Raw genomic sequence first — 14,941 nt, 5'->3', positions numbered from 1 at the left:
CCGAGTTATCAGAGGCAGCAGCTTATTTGTGGCACTGGTCATTCTGCTTTGGCCGGCAGACTGCAAGGAACGGTTGCATCTCAGCTAGAAACAGACCCATGGTCCCCAGATACCCACACGCTCCACCAAGGTCTGGAGTTTGCCATGTGTTTAGGGGGGTTCTAAACTTGCGGGGAGGAGTCCTTGGGCTACTGTCCAGCCTATAGCCAGCTATCTTAGGTACTTAGCGGCCTCCCCCATATTACTGTAGTATCGGAACACCTCACTCTGGTGTATTTATCCTCAGCACCCCTGGGAGGCAGGACAGCCCTATTATCCTCGCTGCACAGATAGGATGTGGACACACAAAGTGACTTAACCAAGGTCACACGGGGAGTCGGTGCCAGAGCAGGGAATGGAACATGCTTCTCTCAAGTCCCAGGGCAGTGCCTGACCACCAGGTCACCCTTACTCTCCAGCCGTCTCTGCCACCACAGGCCACATCAGCTCGGTCATCAACTCCCCCCACAAGTCTGGAGGAGAGGAAGTCATGGGCTTAGTGGGAGGGTGAAGGTCTTTGTTTGGCATTTGGCTCACAAGGCACCTCCCGCCCTGGTGATCCCTTGCACTAGTCGGTTCCATAGTCTGGTGCACATTTTGTGAAAGTGCCTTATAACGCCCACTCCTGACCCCATTAACCCACCTCCTTTCCCACTAGCCTTCCCTTACCCCCCCCACCCGTGGGGGAGTACTGGGAGGGGCAGGTCTGAGGAATTTTAGCCGTTGCAATGCAGTATAGCAGCTGGATGGGACATCTGGCCAGCCAGCTCCCACACACAGCACAGAACGGGGACCCTCTCGGAGGTCGACAATTCCTTAGTGTCTGTAAAGGTGCTGGAGGTCAGAATAGTTTTACCAGCATCCACTCCTTGGCGATGAGCAATAACGGTCTCCGGATACTCGAGCGTCTCAAGCAGGTTTAAAAAGTGGGGGAGGGGGAAAGGGACACTCAAGCCAAATGGTCGTTCGCTTTGTGCTAGTTTCCCCAGAGACGAGGGGTCAGTCTATTGCCGAGCGTTGTACAAACGTTAAACAAGGCTCTCGCCTTTTTGCGAGAACCGAGACCCCAGCATCCAGAGCACTGCACCTACGAGCCTGTAACACGATATCTCGCCAGGTTTACAGGAAAGCCAGCACAGGGCACAGCCGGTCGGCTCGCGCCCTGGCTGGGGAGGAACACAGGGCAGACAGAGTGAGGAGGAGGTGGGGGCAGGCTTTTAGCAACAAGGCCAAACTTCTGATTTGTGCCTTTGGGACTTCAGAGCCGATGGGCCAGTGCTGAAAGCTGCGCCCTGGATGCCCGCAGCCTCCCTCTGCAGGAGGCCTGGATGTTGGGCGCTAGGCCAGGTCACTCGGCTATTGGGGTGAAGTGGGTGGGAATGGTCATTGCCAGCCCAGCTTGTCACCTGCCAGTGACGCGAGCCAGATGCTGCTGTTCGCCCCCCCGAGCAGGCAACGTTGGATGGCAGAAAGACAGGGCCCTAACTTAGGGCATCGCTGGGACGTTTTAGTGGGTGGGCTGGGGCAGATCATTGTAACTACCCACTCCCTGCCACCTGTTCCCGGCCCCTAGCAATGCTATGGAGAGAGTACAGGGGGGCTCGGGATGCTCTGTCTACACTACAGACCCCACGCCAGCGTAATTCCAAGTGTAGACAGCATACGCCAACAGGCGTTTTTCCACAGGGGTAGGATCACCAGCACCCCGAATGCTGTTAGCCCTCTTCTGGCAGCATACGGTATTTACACTGGGGGTTGCGTCAGCGTAGCAATGTCCCCGGGGGGGGGGTTGCCCCCACCCCACCGCTGACCAACATAGCTAAGCCAGGGTAAGGTTTAAAGTGCAAAGCTTTTACAGTGGAGAGCAATAAGCAAGTGCCACGTCTCACTGCCTCCTGTAACAGACCAACACGCTTTGCCTAACAGCATGGCCAGTTTCAAACGGACATCAGCCACCCAGTGAGGTAGGTGGCCCTTGGGCCTGACACGCCATCCAGCAGGCCAAAGGTTTAGCTGCAGGAAGGTGCCACGCCCCAGCTTTGGCATCCCTGGTACTGTCCGTTTGAGAGCAGCTCTCAGCTGCTATGGAGCAGCAGGGACAACAGAAAGCAGGAAATAGAAGCGTTGAGGAGAGCCAGCAGCTTCGCAAGGAGACAAAGGCACAGCTGCCCACCATGCCAATCCAAGGGAGAGGCAGGCACAACAATCAGAGGTCAACACGGCTCCTGAGGAGCCCTTTAATGACCTGAAAACAACCCAAAGGACAAATCCTACAAAAAGTGGAAATGCAGCCAAGCTGCTAAGGAGTATAAGAAAATAGCAGCTCAAGTGCGTATGGCTAAAAGTCAGCTCGGCTGAGGTACAATACGAGGTCCACTGAGCAAGGGGCATAAAAGGCAATAAGAGGTGCTTTAGAGACATCAATAGCCGGAGAAAGACAAAAGAAACTCTAGGTCCTCCATAGCTGCAGGAACTTGGGGCACTGCTGCACCCCCGGCTTGAAGTGGTTTCTATCATATACAGGGTTTACAGTTTGGTTCAATGGCTCTCAGGGCCCCCCACCCCCACTTATGGTTGCAAACCCTCCTGCTTTCGCCAGGCATCTCCCAGAATCAGGCTCTATCTCCTGGAGGTTCCTGAAGCCACTGGGAGATTTTAGCCTGCTTAAAGTCCTGCAGCACAGCGAGGCTAAGGCTGGCTCCCTACCTGCCCAAGCCCTGTGCTGCTTCAGAAAGCAGCCAGCATCCCCCTGTGTGTGGGGGGGGGGTCTCCATGCACTGCCCCTGCCTGCAAGCACCACCCCCACAGTTCCCATTGGCCAGGAACTGCAGCCAATGGGAGCTGTAGGGGCAGCGCTTGCAGGCAGGGCAGTGCATGGAGATCCCCTGCCCCTCAAGGAACATGCTGGCTGCTTCCTGGAGCAGCACAGGGCCAGGGCAAGCAAGGAGCCTGCCTTAACCCTGCTGTGCCACCGCCCGGGAGCTGCCAGAGGTAAGTGCCACCCAGTCTGAGCCTGCACCCATCACCCCATCCTGCACCCCAACCTCAGCCCAGAGCCCCCTCCTGCACCCGAACTCCCTCCCAGAGCCCACACCTCCTGCCTGGAACCCCCTCCTGCACCCAAACGCCCTCCCAGAGCCCACACCCCCTGCCTGGAGCCCCCTCTCACTCCTCAGCCCCACCCCAGAGCCCACATCCCCTCCCTCAAGCCAAGCCCCTGCCCCAGCCCAGGGGAAGGGAGTGAGGGTGGGGAAGAGCGAGCGACGGAGGGAAGGGGGATGGAGTGAGCGGGGCAGGGCCTCGGAGACGGGGTGGGGGTGGGGCAAAGGTGTTTGAGTTTGTGCGATTAGACAGTTGGCGACCCTACCCCCACTGTACAAACTGTTCCAGCACCTCTGACAGCCATAACTGAGACCATCAAGGCAGCGGAGGTGTTGGTGGCTATTTTGCTTCAGTCCTCACTAAAAACTTGTTAATATTAATGGGGTGTCAGGTCATCCCAAGGGGGGAGGAACACAAGCCAAGCCAGGGGAAGAACGGGTTAAAGGACAGCGAGGCAAGTTAAATGAATTCAAGTCAGCAGGGCCTGATGAAATTCATCCCAGAGTACGTAAGGAACTAGCTGAAGCAATTCCCCCTGAGAGCGCATGGAGGACAGGGGAGATGTCAGAGGGCCTGGAGACGGGTGAACACAGCACCTAGCTTTGAAAGAGGAACAAAGAACCTGGGGAATTACAGACCAGTCAGCCTAACGTCAATACCTCAAAAGATACTGGAGCAAATTATTAACCAGTTATTGTGTGTTATTTTTTAATGTCTAATTATTATTAAATAAAAATAATAAAAATTATTAGTTATTAAATTAATTAGTCTGTCAGCACCTGGAGGGTGACAGGGTTATAAGCAATGGCCAGTCTGTATTTGTCAAGAACAGTTATGACAAACCAACCTAATGTCTGTCTTTGACAAGGGCTCACTGGCCTAGTGGATGAGGGGGCAGGAGCAGACATGACAGATCTTGATTTTAGTCAAGCTTTTGACACAGGCTCACCCAACATTCTAGGGAAACGTGAGCGCCATGAAATTACTACAAGGTGGAGGCACAACTAGTTGAAAGACTGAACACAGAGTAGTTATCAATGGTTCACGGTCAGACTGTGAGGGTCAACCATGGGTCCAGTTTGGGTACCACGTAGAGTTGTGGGAAAAGCCCAGAGGAGAGCAACAAAAATAATAAAAAGTTTAGAAAACCTGAGCTCAGAGCAGAGGCCTGGGAACTACCAGGGTAGGGGGTGCTGCAGCCCCCCTGGGTTTTACACGGGGCCGATGGCCCCAGGCCTCCACTCCCCAGCTGCCAGCCCTGCGGGGTCCCGACTGCAGGCCCCGTGCCCAGGGCACCACTCCTGGCCCAGCACGGCCCCCCCCCCCAGCCTTTGCCCCCTTACCCCTGTCTGGGACCCCCCCCCCGGTCCCAGAGACACTGCTCCCAGCCCCAGCTGGGGGGGCATGGGCAGGGGTAGGGGGCTGGCTTTCAGCACCCCCACTATTAATAGGGGTCCAGAGCCACTGCCTCAGACGAAAGGTTAAAAAAAAATCCAGGCATGTTTAGTCTGAGAAAAGACAACTGGACAGGGAACCTGAGAACAGTCTTCAAACACTTAAGGGCTGTTAGAAAAAAAAGATGCCGATCGATTGTTCTCCATGTCCACTCAAATTAGGAGAAGACATAATGGGCTTAACCAGCCACAATGTTCCGCTTAAACGTTAGGAAAATCTTGCTAAGTCTAAGGCTCCTTCAGCTCTGGGACGAGCGGCCCAGGGAGGTTGTGGAATCGCCGACGCTGGAGGTTTAAGACCAGGCTGGACAAACCCCGGCCAGGGCCAGTCTAGGGTCACAGGCTCCTGCCTCTCGAGGTCTCTACCAGCCCCACGTTTCTAGGAGCACAAAAATAGCAACCGAGCCCCCAATCCCAGGGAGGCTCAGGGCGTTCGCTAGGGCTGCAGGCGGCACATGTGAAGCCTCTGCAGAGAGTTGCAGCAGGACATGAACGGGTCACGGCCCTTAAGCACCGAGCCCTCGCCCCGAGGGGGCTCAGCCCCCAGCCTGTAAGTGCCGGGGGGCTGGGACGGTTTACAGACGTGCCTCTTCTGGGGAGTCTCCCGCCCCCACAGCCAGGCAGGGCTGCCGGCTGCACTAGCGGTGCCTCCTCCATTGAAAATAGCCGCCTCCCTGCGCTGGCGCAGACCCCGAGCTGCTATTTTCACTAGCGCAAGTAACAGCGTCCCTGGCGGGGTCTGCAGCGGCGCAGCCACGGCCGGCCCGACACGGGGGCCCGCTCTGGAGAAGCCCGCCCCGGGCACTGCCCGCCCCGGGGAGCCCGGTCCGGAGCGCACCGTGCTCAGCTCCCCGGGGCGGGGCGGGGCGCGGCACCTACCTGCGCGTACAGCTCCGCGGCAGCCATGGCGAGGGGCCCCGGAGCAGCCGGTGCAAGGAGCCTGCAGCCGGGCTGCCCAGGGCGCTTATGGGGCGGGCGGAGCGCGCGCCGCCCTGTGCACGGGCCGCCTGCACCTGGACTCAATCGCCAATTAAGCTGCTCCGGGCGCCCAGCAGCCGCGGGGATGGGCGCTGCAGGGCCCAGGTGCCCCAGCGCGTCCCCGAGCCTCTCCCCAGCTCCGGCTTCCCCTGGGGCCAGGCGCAGGTGGGGAGACTCCTGCAAGAGGGGCCCCACTTGGCCTGTGGATCGTATTCTAGCGCTTTGCACCCCAGGGGCCAGGGGTCACCCTGGGAGGCAGGGCCCCCTTGTGCTGGGTGCTGCCCGGTAGCAAAGGGGGGAGGCCCCTGCCCCAGAGAGCACAGCCCCCGTGTCAGGCCGGGTGCAGCAATCACAGGGTGGGGGCTCCCTGCCCACTGAGGCGGGTGGGAATTTCTTAGCCGCAGGGCAGCCTGCCCCTGCCCGCTGGGTGAGAACAGGGGGACGCCTGCGGGGTTGGCTGAAAAGCCGCTCCTGGGAGGCGGCAAGGGGAGCGGAGTCAAGACCCACGTTCTTCAGTGCAGTCCATCTACTACTCAGTCCCACGTTCTGAGGGTCAGTGCTCATGGGGAGAGGGACGCACAAGGCCGGCCAAGCTGCTCTGAGGGACACACAACCAGCCATGTAGTTAGCCTCACCACGCTCGGGGAGGCAGGGCAGGGCTGTTATCTCCAGGGCACAGAGGGGAAACTGAGGCACAGAGCAGCCAAGTGATTTCCCCAAAGGCGCACGAGGAGGCTGTGGCCGAGAACGGGCTTGCACCTAGGTCGTCTACGTCCTGGGACCTACCCTAACCACCGGGCCAGCCTTCTGCTCCTGCCTTTCTGCATGCAGCGCCCGGCACGATGGGGTCCTGCTCTTAGCTGGGGCCTCTGGGCCCTGCCATCATAATAACAACATGGCCCCAGTTCCACCTGATTTCTGAGGACTCAGTTGGTGGCGTTGTGTTGGGTGAGTTTCACCCAGGGCACAGTGTGTGTCATTTAGCAGGAAAGATCCTGATGCCTCCAGCCCATGTCCCGTGCACCCCTGGCTGCCCCCCCCCCCCCCCACATACACTGGGCTGGCTGTTTCTCTGGTCTCCGTGGCTCAGTATAATTTGGTCCTGACAATTATATAAGGCAAACGCTCCATTAATCCAGCACGCGCCCCGCAGAATTAGTGCAACATAATAATCGGGGAGATTAAAACGTTGCCTTTTTCTATGTAAACAAATTCTGCCACATGAAGCCCATAAAGACATTTTCTGATGCAAAAATAATGAAGCTCTAATTGCCCAGGGGCTGTCAGCAGCATGTGTCTCATTAACAAATCATGTAGGCGGGTTTGCGCCATGCGGACTGTTGTGGAAAAATTGACCACACCGTTGATTTTGTGTCACACACACTGAGGCACCTTTATTGAAATACAGGTATGCATACAGGGAAGGCTAGCATGGCCCCACGCAAAGAAGGGGGGTTGCTGCCTTGTCTTCAACAGATTTTCACCAAGCTTATAAAGGCTAAAACCGCAAATTAACACTTACCTAGATTTCCTTATTTGGGATTAACAGTGGCAAATTAAGCAAGCTAGTTCAGTATTTTTCCATATTTGGTTTTTCCTGTTATTGTTCTTTGACAGTTTTCGTTGGTAGTCTGCCTGCCTTAAGACCCCTCCTTTGCGGTTGCATTGGATAAGGCTCTTGTCGCATTCTAGCTGAGCTTCCCTCAGTTCCCCTTTCTCTGTTTTCTTCACCACCATCACCCCCCCTCGTGCCCGTTATATAGACAAACAAGAATTGCAGAAGTTAACCTTTGTTCTATATAGCAATTGGGTTTTGCTAACAGGCCTAGGCCTGAAAGGCAGGGGTTAGGATGCAGTCTGCTTCTGACCCTATGGGTGGGGGTCTGGCAGCTAACTCAGCTTGGGGCAAGCGGGACACAGTCTGGGGCACACGGGACCCCTTAAAATCCCTATCAGGACCCAGTAGACGCAGACGGAATGCCATTAATAGCAGGATTTACAGCTAGGGAGAAAAGAGGGGTGAAAAAAAATTCCAAAGGGGGTTGTCACACTTGCCAATAACAAAAAAAGCATGGTAAAATTTAGCCCTGGTAAAAAATGATCGTCTATGCAGAGACACTCAGAAGAATTATTCCGAACGAACTAAAGGTGTGAATTTGAAGTAGATAGATTAAACTGTGTGACACCCCTGTGTAGACACTCTTATTCAGAATGAAAGTGGCGTTAATTCTCTTCCAAAATTAATTAAGCTAAACCGAATCTAGGCCACTTTAATCCAAAATGAGTGTGTCCACATAGGGATTTAATGCGTTTTAACTAATCCACTTTAAAAATTAATTCAGATTAATTTTCCTGAGTGTTCCCATGTAAAACTGAGTGCCAGCCCTGCTGGATAAACCCTGTGCCAGAGCCGCTACACCCGGGCTGCGGCAGAGCAAGATTCCCCCTCCCACAAAACCCGAGTGCCTCATGGTCCCCATGCTCCGTTCAATGGCATTCGCTGTGTGTGCTGGAGAAACGCAGACCGTCCCTGCCCCAGAGCTCACAGACTGAGCTGAGGGAACCTGGAGGTTCTGCCTCTATGGCCCAGTCAGACCTTGGCCTTTCTGGTGAGACTGGCAGCAAAGGGAAGCGACCTAAACGCAGGTTCTTCTGGGTTTTTAGGCACCTAACGCCCAGTGAAATCAATCAGCCGTAGGTGGCTAAATACCTCAGAGGCGCTGGGCCTTGGGGCCCGCTGGGGCCCTGTTATTACGGGGACCCTGGTCCCCGGGATTCCAGACTCACTCCGTTCACACAGGCTCCCTGAGGACGGGAAGCCCCTGCTCTGCGTTTGCACCGGCCAGGAAAGGTTCCAGAGCTCACAGCCAAGCCCCTGAGCCAGCCAGGCCTCGGCCCTGACATGCACAGAGCTGGGGGCTCTAGAGGTACTTTACAATATTAACCCCCCCCCCAGGTATTTCTCAGCAAGGGCCTGGCCTTACTCTCACTGGGGGGGGGGGACCTGGAAGGAGCAAGGGCTGTGTGTGTCTCCCTGTGCTTCAGGCCAGACCAGCTCCCTGGCCCGCTGTTCCTCTTCCCCCCCAGCTGCATTGTCCTGGCTAGCACCCCGGCAGCTTCACTGCCGTCTCTAGACAGGACTCTTGAGACCCAGCGGAGCTGTCAGGGCCCCCCAGCTGCCCTGCAACCCTGCTTCCCTCTTGCCACAGGTTCTGTGTGTGCCCCCACCCATCCCAGGGGCCCCCGTTCTGCCATCCACCGGGGTTCTTGGTCCTTCCCAACCACGCCAAGGAGTTTGAGCCCCTCATACCTCCGCACCAATCGAATTCTTTCTCTCTCTTGCCGGGTGTCAACATTAAGCTCCTTGGGGCCTGCGCAGAGCTGAACCGAGGGCCGGGGTTCTGCTGGACAGTGTGAAGTTTTGCCATCGGCTGGTTCTTTGGTCTAGAGAGAATTACAGAGCCGGCGGAGGCTGCGGGTATCGCTAAGCCGCTGCCAGGGGCTCTGTGTGGTCATTGCCTCCTGTCGGCGTCTCTGATTTTAGTCAGAGCCCCCAGGGTTACGCCCATTGCGGCCTAGACCGTTCCCCGAACACTGGAATCGACGGGCCGCAGCGCTGGACACCATCCGGTTGCAGGTCAGCGCCTGGCACGTTCGGCTAACGGGCTCTGAGCTCATAGCGCCTCCCTTATTTATAACCAGTTTGGAGCATTTCAAACGGCAGAGGAGGACGTTTTTCTAATTGCCAATTCAGTCTGCGAGTGAAAGCCAAGCTGGGCCCTTTCCTGGTTCAGGCCTCAGCACCATGGAAGATGCCACCGGCTGCAGTCATTGCTCTGGCCTGCCCAGGGCCAGGTTTGAGCTGAGGTCACACTTCAGGATCCAGACTAGACAACATCTAGGATTTGCAAAGGGGTTCAGGCACCCAGTTTCCATGGGACTTGGGTGTCTAATTCCCTTAGGCACCGTTCACAAATAAATCCCAGCTTTCAGCGGTCGTGGCTCTGCAGGGCTAACTGGAGTCAGTTGTAGCAAGAAGTTATTGTCAGCTGTGAAATCTGCAGCCAAGGCCAGAGAGGAAAGCTGCTGAGTAGGCTGGGAGCCATATTTCCAGCCCTTTCCAGCCCTGTTCACAGCACATCAGGCAAGGGGAGGGGAGTGAGTAGAATTGCAACCTCCCCCCAAAGACGGTTCCCTTCCGTAACTGCTGTTCTTCGAGATGTGTTGCTCGTGTCCATTCCACATTAGGTGTGTGCGCTCACCACATGCACCAGTGCTGGAAGTTTTTCCCTCAGCAGTATCCATAGGGGAGCAGCTCTGGCGCACTCTGGAGTGGGGCCCGTATGGCACAGTATATGGGGTGCCGCCGGCTCCCTCTACCCTCAGTTTCTTCTTGCCGGAAACTCCCACAGTGGGGAAGGCGGGTGCGTCATGAAATGGACATGAGCAACCCATCTCGAAAACACCAGTTACAGAACAGGTAACCGTCTTTTCTTCTTCGGGTGCTTGCTCACGTCCGTTCAACATTCGGTGACTCCCAGCAGATCCCGCGGAGGCGGGTAGGAGTTCTCGGCTGTGCAGATTGTAGTACAGCTCTGCCAAACCCAGCGTTGTCTCTGGCCTGCTGAGCCTAATGAAACGTGAACGTGTGGACCGAGGACCATGTCGCGGCTCGACGGATGTCCTGGATTGGGATGTGCGCCAGGAAGGCCGCCGAAGACGCCTGTGTTCTAGTCGAATGGGCCCTGACGATTGGTGGTGGCGGGACCTTTGCTAGCTCATAACAGGTCTTTATGCAAGAGGTGATCGAGTTGGAAATCCTTGGCAAAGAAACCAGAAGGCCCTTCCTCCGCTCCGCCATAGCGATGAAGAGCTGGGTCAATGTACAGAAGGGCTTGGTACGCTCCAAGTAAAAAGCCAAGGCCCTCCAGATGTCCAGCACGTGCAGATGCCTCTCCTCAGCAGTCTTGTGCGGCTTGGGACAGAACAGAGGCAGGAACATGTCCTGGCTCATGTGGAAGGAAGATTCCACCTTTGGCAGGAAGGCCGCAGCTGGATCTTGTCCTTATAAAACACCGTGTAAGGTGGTTCCGAGGTCAAAGCCTTAATCTCTGAGACTCGTCTTGCCGACGTCACCGCCACCAGGAAGGCGACCTTCCAGGACAAGCAGGAAAAGGAGCAGGAGCCCAGCGGCTCACAAGGTGGGCTGGTGAGCCTGGAGAGGACCATTGCCGGACAGGGGCCCATCCCTGCGGGTAAAGCCTCTCGAGGCCCCTCAGGAACCTGACAGTCATGTTGTGAGAAAAGACCGTCTGACCTTGGATCGGCTGGTGGAACGCGGAGATGGCCGCAAGGTGCACTCTGATGGAAGAATGCGCCAGACCCTGGGTCCTGAGCTGCAGTAAGTAGTAGAAGATGGACTGCACTGAAGAACGTGAGGGAGAAATGCTGCGCTCCGATGCCCAGGGGGAAAACTTTGTCCAGTTGGCCAGGTAAGATAGTATCATGGATGGCTCCCTACTTCCCAGGAGGACCTGCTGGACTTCCTCTGAGCAGGTACGTGCCTCTGGGTTCAGCCACGCAGCCCCCATGCCGAGAGGTGTAAAGACTTGAGGCTGGGGTGTAGGAGCCGACCGTGATCCTGTGATAGCAGGTCCAGACGGTAGGGAAGGGGGCCAGGGAGAGGCCACCACCATGTTCATGAGTGTGCGGAACCAGTGCTGGCGAGGCCACCCGGGTGATCACGATAACCGGTGCTTTGTCCCTCTTGATCTTTACTAGGACCTGGCTGACAAGAGGATCTGAGGGAACGGGTACATCAGACCCTCGGCTTGGGGACGAAGGCATCGGAGAGGACGTCCTTGCTCAGGCCCTGCCGGGAGCACAACCAATGGCACTTTCTGTTTTGCCTGGTGGCAAACAGATCTATGTGGGGAGTTCCCCACCTCTGGAAGATCATGCAGGCCACCTCCAGGTGGAGCGACCACTCGTGGTGAGAGGAGAAGTCCTGGCTGAGGTGATCTTCTAGGGTGTTCCTGATGCTGGGGAGGTGACCAGCTTCCAGATGGATGCCATGGCCAATGCAAAAATCCCAGAGAGGGAGAGTCTCTTGGCAGAGAGCTGGTGAGCGCGCGCCTCCTCGCCTGTTCACGTACGCTAACTTTACAAGAACTCTGGTTCGTACCAACGAAGCCAAAGCAACGCTAGCAAGAGCAGCGGACGTGCCGTGCACCGTCACTGGCGGCAAGAAGGAACTGAGGATGGGGGAAGCCGGCAGTGCCCCTTATACCACGCCATACGGACACCTCTCCAGAGGGCGCCAGAGCTGCTCCCCTACAGATACTGCTGAGCAGTGGTGCATGTGGCGAGCACACACATCTAATGTGGAATGGACATGAGCAAGCAGTCAAAGAAGAACCATTGTTTTGCTGCATTAAAGACAGATGATTGCAAGAGCCCCATTGGTCTGGTGCTAGGATACAGAGTAGGGATGTACCCACAACAATGGTCCTTTCTATTCTGCCTGGTGCAGGGGGCATGACTAACAACGGCCCTACTGGGTCAGACCAAGGGTCCATCTAGCCCAGTATCCTGTCTACCGACAGTGGCCAGTGCCAGCTGCCCCAGAGGGAATCATCAATTGCTCCATCCCCAGCTTCTGGTAAACCAGTGCTCCAGGTGAGGCTTGAACTCACAACCTCAGCATAGCTCCTCTCAGCACTGCCCTATAAGTACCGTGCGCTAACCAATTGTGCCACTGGAGCACCTGTTTGCTAGGATTTTCCGAGACCCCCTAGGTTGATACAGCCAAGGAGTGACCCCAAAACATTCTCAGTGGAGCTGGCAGCAGGTAGCGACAAGTGTTGGTACTTGGTGGGGTGGATTCTTCTTAAGGGTTCCAGGCCCCATTTCACCCTTTTGTTCTTCCCTGTGTAATAACAGAGCTGGTTACGACTGCCTGCTTCTCCTGGCACTTTTTTTTCCATCTGGGGACATATGCAGTGATGAGCTGCCAAAATCATAACAACCGGTTCCCTCCTCACCCCAGGAGGGATCATGCCCCCACCCCAGGACTCCTGCCCCAACCAACCCCCCACGTTCCTTGATGCCCCCCTCCCCACCCCAGGGACCCCTGTCCCATCCACCCCCCTTCCCTGTACCCTGAGTACCCTCCGCCGCCCCATCCAACCCCTCCTCTCATTCCTGATGGCCCCCCAGGACCCCTGCCCCATCCAACCACCCCTTCTCTCTGTCCCCTGACTGCCCCTGGAACCCCTGCCCCTGACTGCCTCCCACCGCCCCATCCAACCCCTGATCCTTTCTGACTGCCCCACCAGGACCCTGCTCTGACGGTGCCCCTCACTCCCAACCCGCAGCCCCTGCTATCCCAATCCTGACCTCCAGATTCACAGCTCTGCTGGTGCCCCTCACTCCCGACCCGCAGCCCCCTGCGCTCCCTCCAGCTCTGACAGTGCACCTCACTCCCGACCCACAGCCCCTGCCTTCCCAGTCCTGACCTCCAGACTCACAGCTCAGCTGGTGCCCCTCACTCCCGACCCGCAGCCCCTGCCATCCCAGTCCTGACCTCCAGACTCACAGCTCAGCTGGTGCCCCTCACTCCTGACCCGCAGCCCCTGCTATCCCAGTCCTGACCTCCAGACTCACAGTTCTGCTGGTGCCCCTCACTCCCAACCTGCAGCCCCCTGCTCTCCCTCCAGCTCTGATGGTGTCCCTCACTCCTGATCCGCAGCCTTCTGGGCTCCCTCCAGCTCTGCTGATGTTCCTCACTCCCGACCCGCAGCCCCTGCCATCCCATTCCTGACCTCCTGTGACGTTATGAGTGTAATATAATATTTCATTGAAAGGTGACAGGGCCAGAAAGAGTTAATTAACTCACCTCACAGACTGACCTGACCCATGGGTGAACCTTAAGGACTGGTTAGGAAGATCTGTAAATGAACAGAGCTTTGAAATGCAAGTCGGCATTGTTAGAGGTAGAAGGGGAGTTGTTTGCTCAGGTCTTGTGATGTCAGCAAACAAGTCTTGTCTATTGCTGTAGTTTTAATTCAAAGATCAAAGAAAGGAATATTAACATTTATGATGATACGTGAGTGAAATAGTATTATTGTCTCTGTGTCTCTTTGAAGGTTGTGCTAACCTGGATCTGAACTGTTTAATGGGTAAATTACCCTGTGCTAATTGCCAGGATGTTTGGGAGAAGAAGTTAAGCCTGTTGTTGGCTGAAAGGCTGCTGGAAATATATAAGAAGTCTGGGACATGATCCTGCTTCATCTCAGATCTGCTTTGGGTTTCAAGAGGGGGGAACCTTAAGCCATAAGGATTGAGATCCCGAGTCACTGACTGGAGTCACCCTGAATATGGACATTGGACTATAACCTCGTAGTGAAATCACATGGGCTATGTAAGGTGAATAGTGCTGTTCACTGTGAAAGAGTATAACCATTGTTCTGTAAAATGTATCTTTTAAAATACTTCTCTCCCTTTTTTCCCTCCCTTATGCAGCTGCTAATTTTTCAAGCCTCCCTACTCCATCCCAAAGGCTAGCTCAGCTAAGGCGGAGGAAAAAGAAGATGCGAGATGAGATGTTCTCAGATATTATGGAAGTTACCCGCAAGGAAAGAGCTCATCTGAATAAGTGGAAGGAGGTGGTATCAAATTACAGGAAAGATGTCAGTGAACCTGAGGACAGGAGGAACACCCGAGATGAGAGGTGGCGGCAGGAAGATCGGCAGGAAGATCAGAGGTGGCGGCAGGAAGATCAGCGGTGGCGGGATGCAACGCTGGGGCTGCTGCGTGATCAAACTGACATGCTCCGGCGTCTGGTGGAGCTTCAGGAATGGCAGCAGGATCACAGAGTGCCGCTGCAGCCCCTGAATAACCCCCCTCACCATGTTCCACATCCTCCTCACCCACCAGACGTGTAAGAATGCGTGGGGGGAGGCTCCGTGCACCCGCCCACTCCACCCCCGTGGACAGCCCAACCAGAAGGCTGTCATTACTGTGAAATTTTTTTAGTGGGCTTTTCCATCCCTCCTATCCTCCTCCCTGGCGTGTATGGGGTTGTCAGGGAGGGGTAGTACCTCTGATAGGGGAGCAGTCGTACTCCTAGGAGTAGCTCATCCACTTTGGTCCCCACTTGACACCCAGCTCTCACCTGTGGCTCCAAGTAGCTGTCAGCATGCGACAGCGGCCACACCCCGGAAACCGTCTCGACTGGCGGGCTAAACCAGGTGAGGGTAGCCGATGAGTCCAAGACCCTCGGTGAGTTAGGGCCTGTCTACCCATTGCATGCGAAGGCTGGATCCGGCTGACCGAGGAAACCTGGCTCAACGGTCAGGAAGGCGGTG

General features: G+C 56.1%; 1 protein-coding gene and 1 non-coding gene across 2 annotated transcripts in view; both read right to left on the bottom strand.

The window, feature by feature from the left end:
- The window catches only part of LOC123372267 (myosin heavy chain, striated muscle-like), a 79,846-nt gene extending 74,345 nt beyond the window's left edge, over positions 1–5,501 (bottom strand). Inside the window, exon 1 of the mRNA XM_045020270.1 lies at positions 5,475–5,501. Within this exon, the coding sequence (XP_044876205.1) occupies positions 5,475–5,501 (27 nt within the window). The remainder of the gene's footprint in view (positions 1–5,474) is intronic.
- Positions 5,502–12,243: 6,742 nt separating this feature from the next.
- Positions 12,244–12,337, bottom strand: TRNAI-UAU. The gene is made up of 2 exons: positions 12,300–12,337; positions 12,244–12,279 (listed from the first exon to the last, which is right to left on the bottom strand). It is a non-coding gene; the product is annotated as a tRNA-Ile (tRNA).
- Between the last annotated feature and the right edge of the window lie 2,604 nt (positions 12,338–14,941).

Source organism: Mauremys mutica, chromosome 6 (genome assembly GCF_020497125.1).
Source record: "Mauremys mutica isolate MM-2020 ecotype Southern chromosome 6, ASM2049712v1, whole genome shotgun sequence".
Taxonomy (NCBI): Eukaryota; Metazoa; Chordata; order Testudines; family Geoemydidae; genus Mauremys; species Mauremys mutica.
Note: the sequence above shows the minus strand (reverse complement) of the source record. Positions and strands in the feature narration are given on the sequence as shown.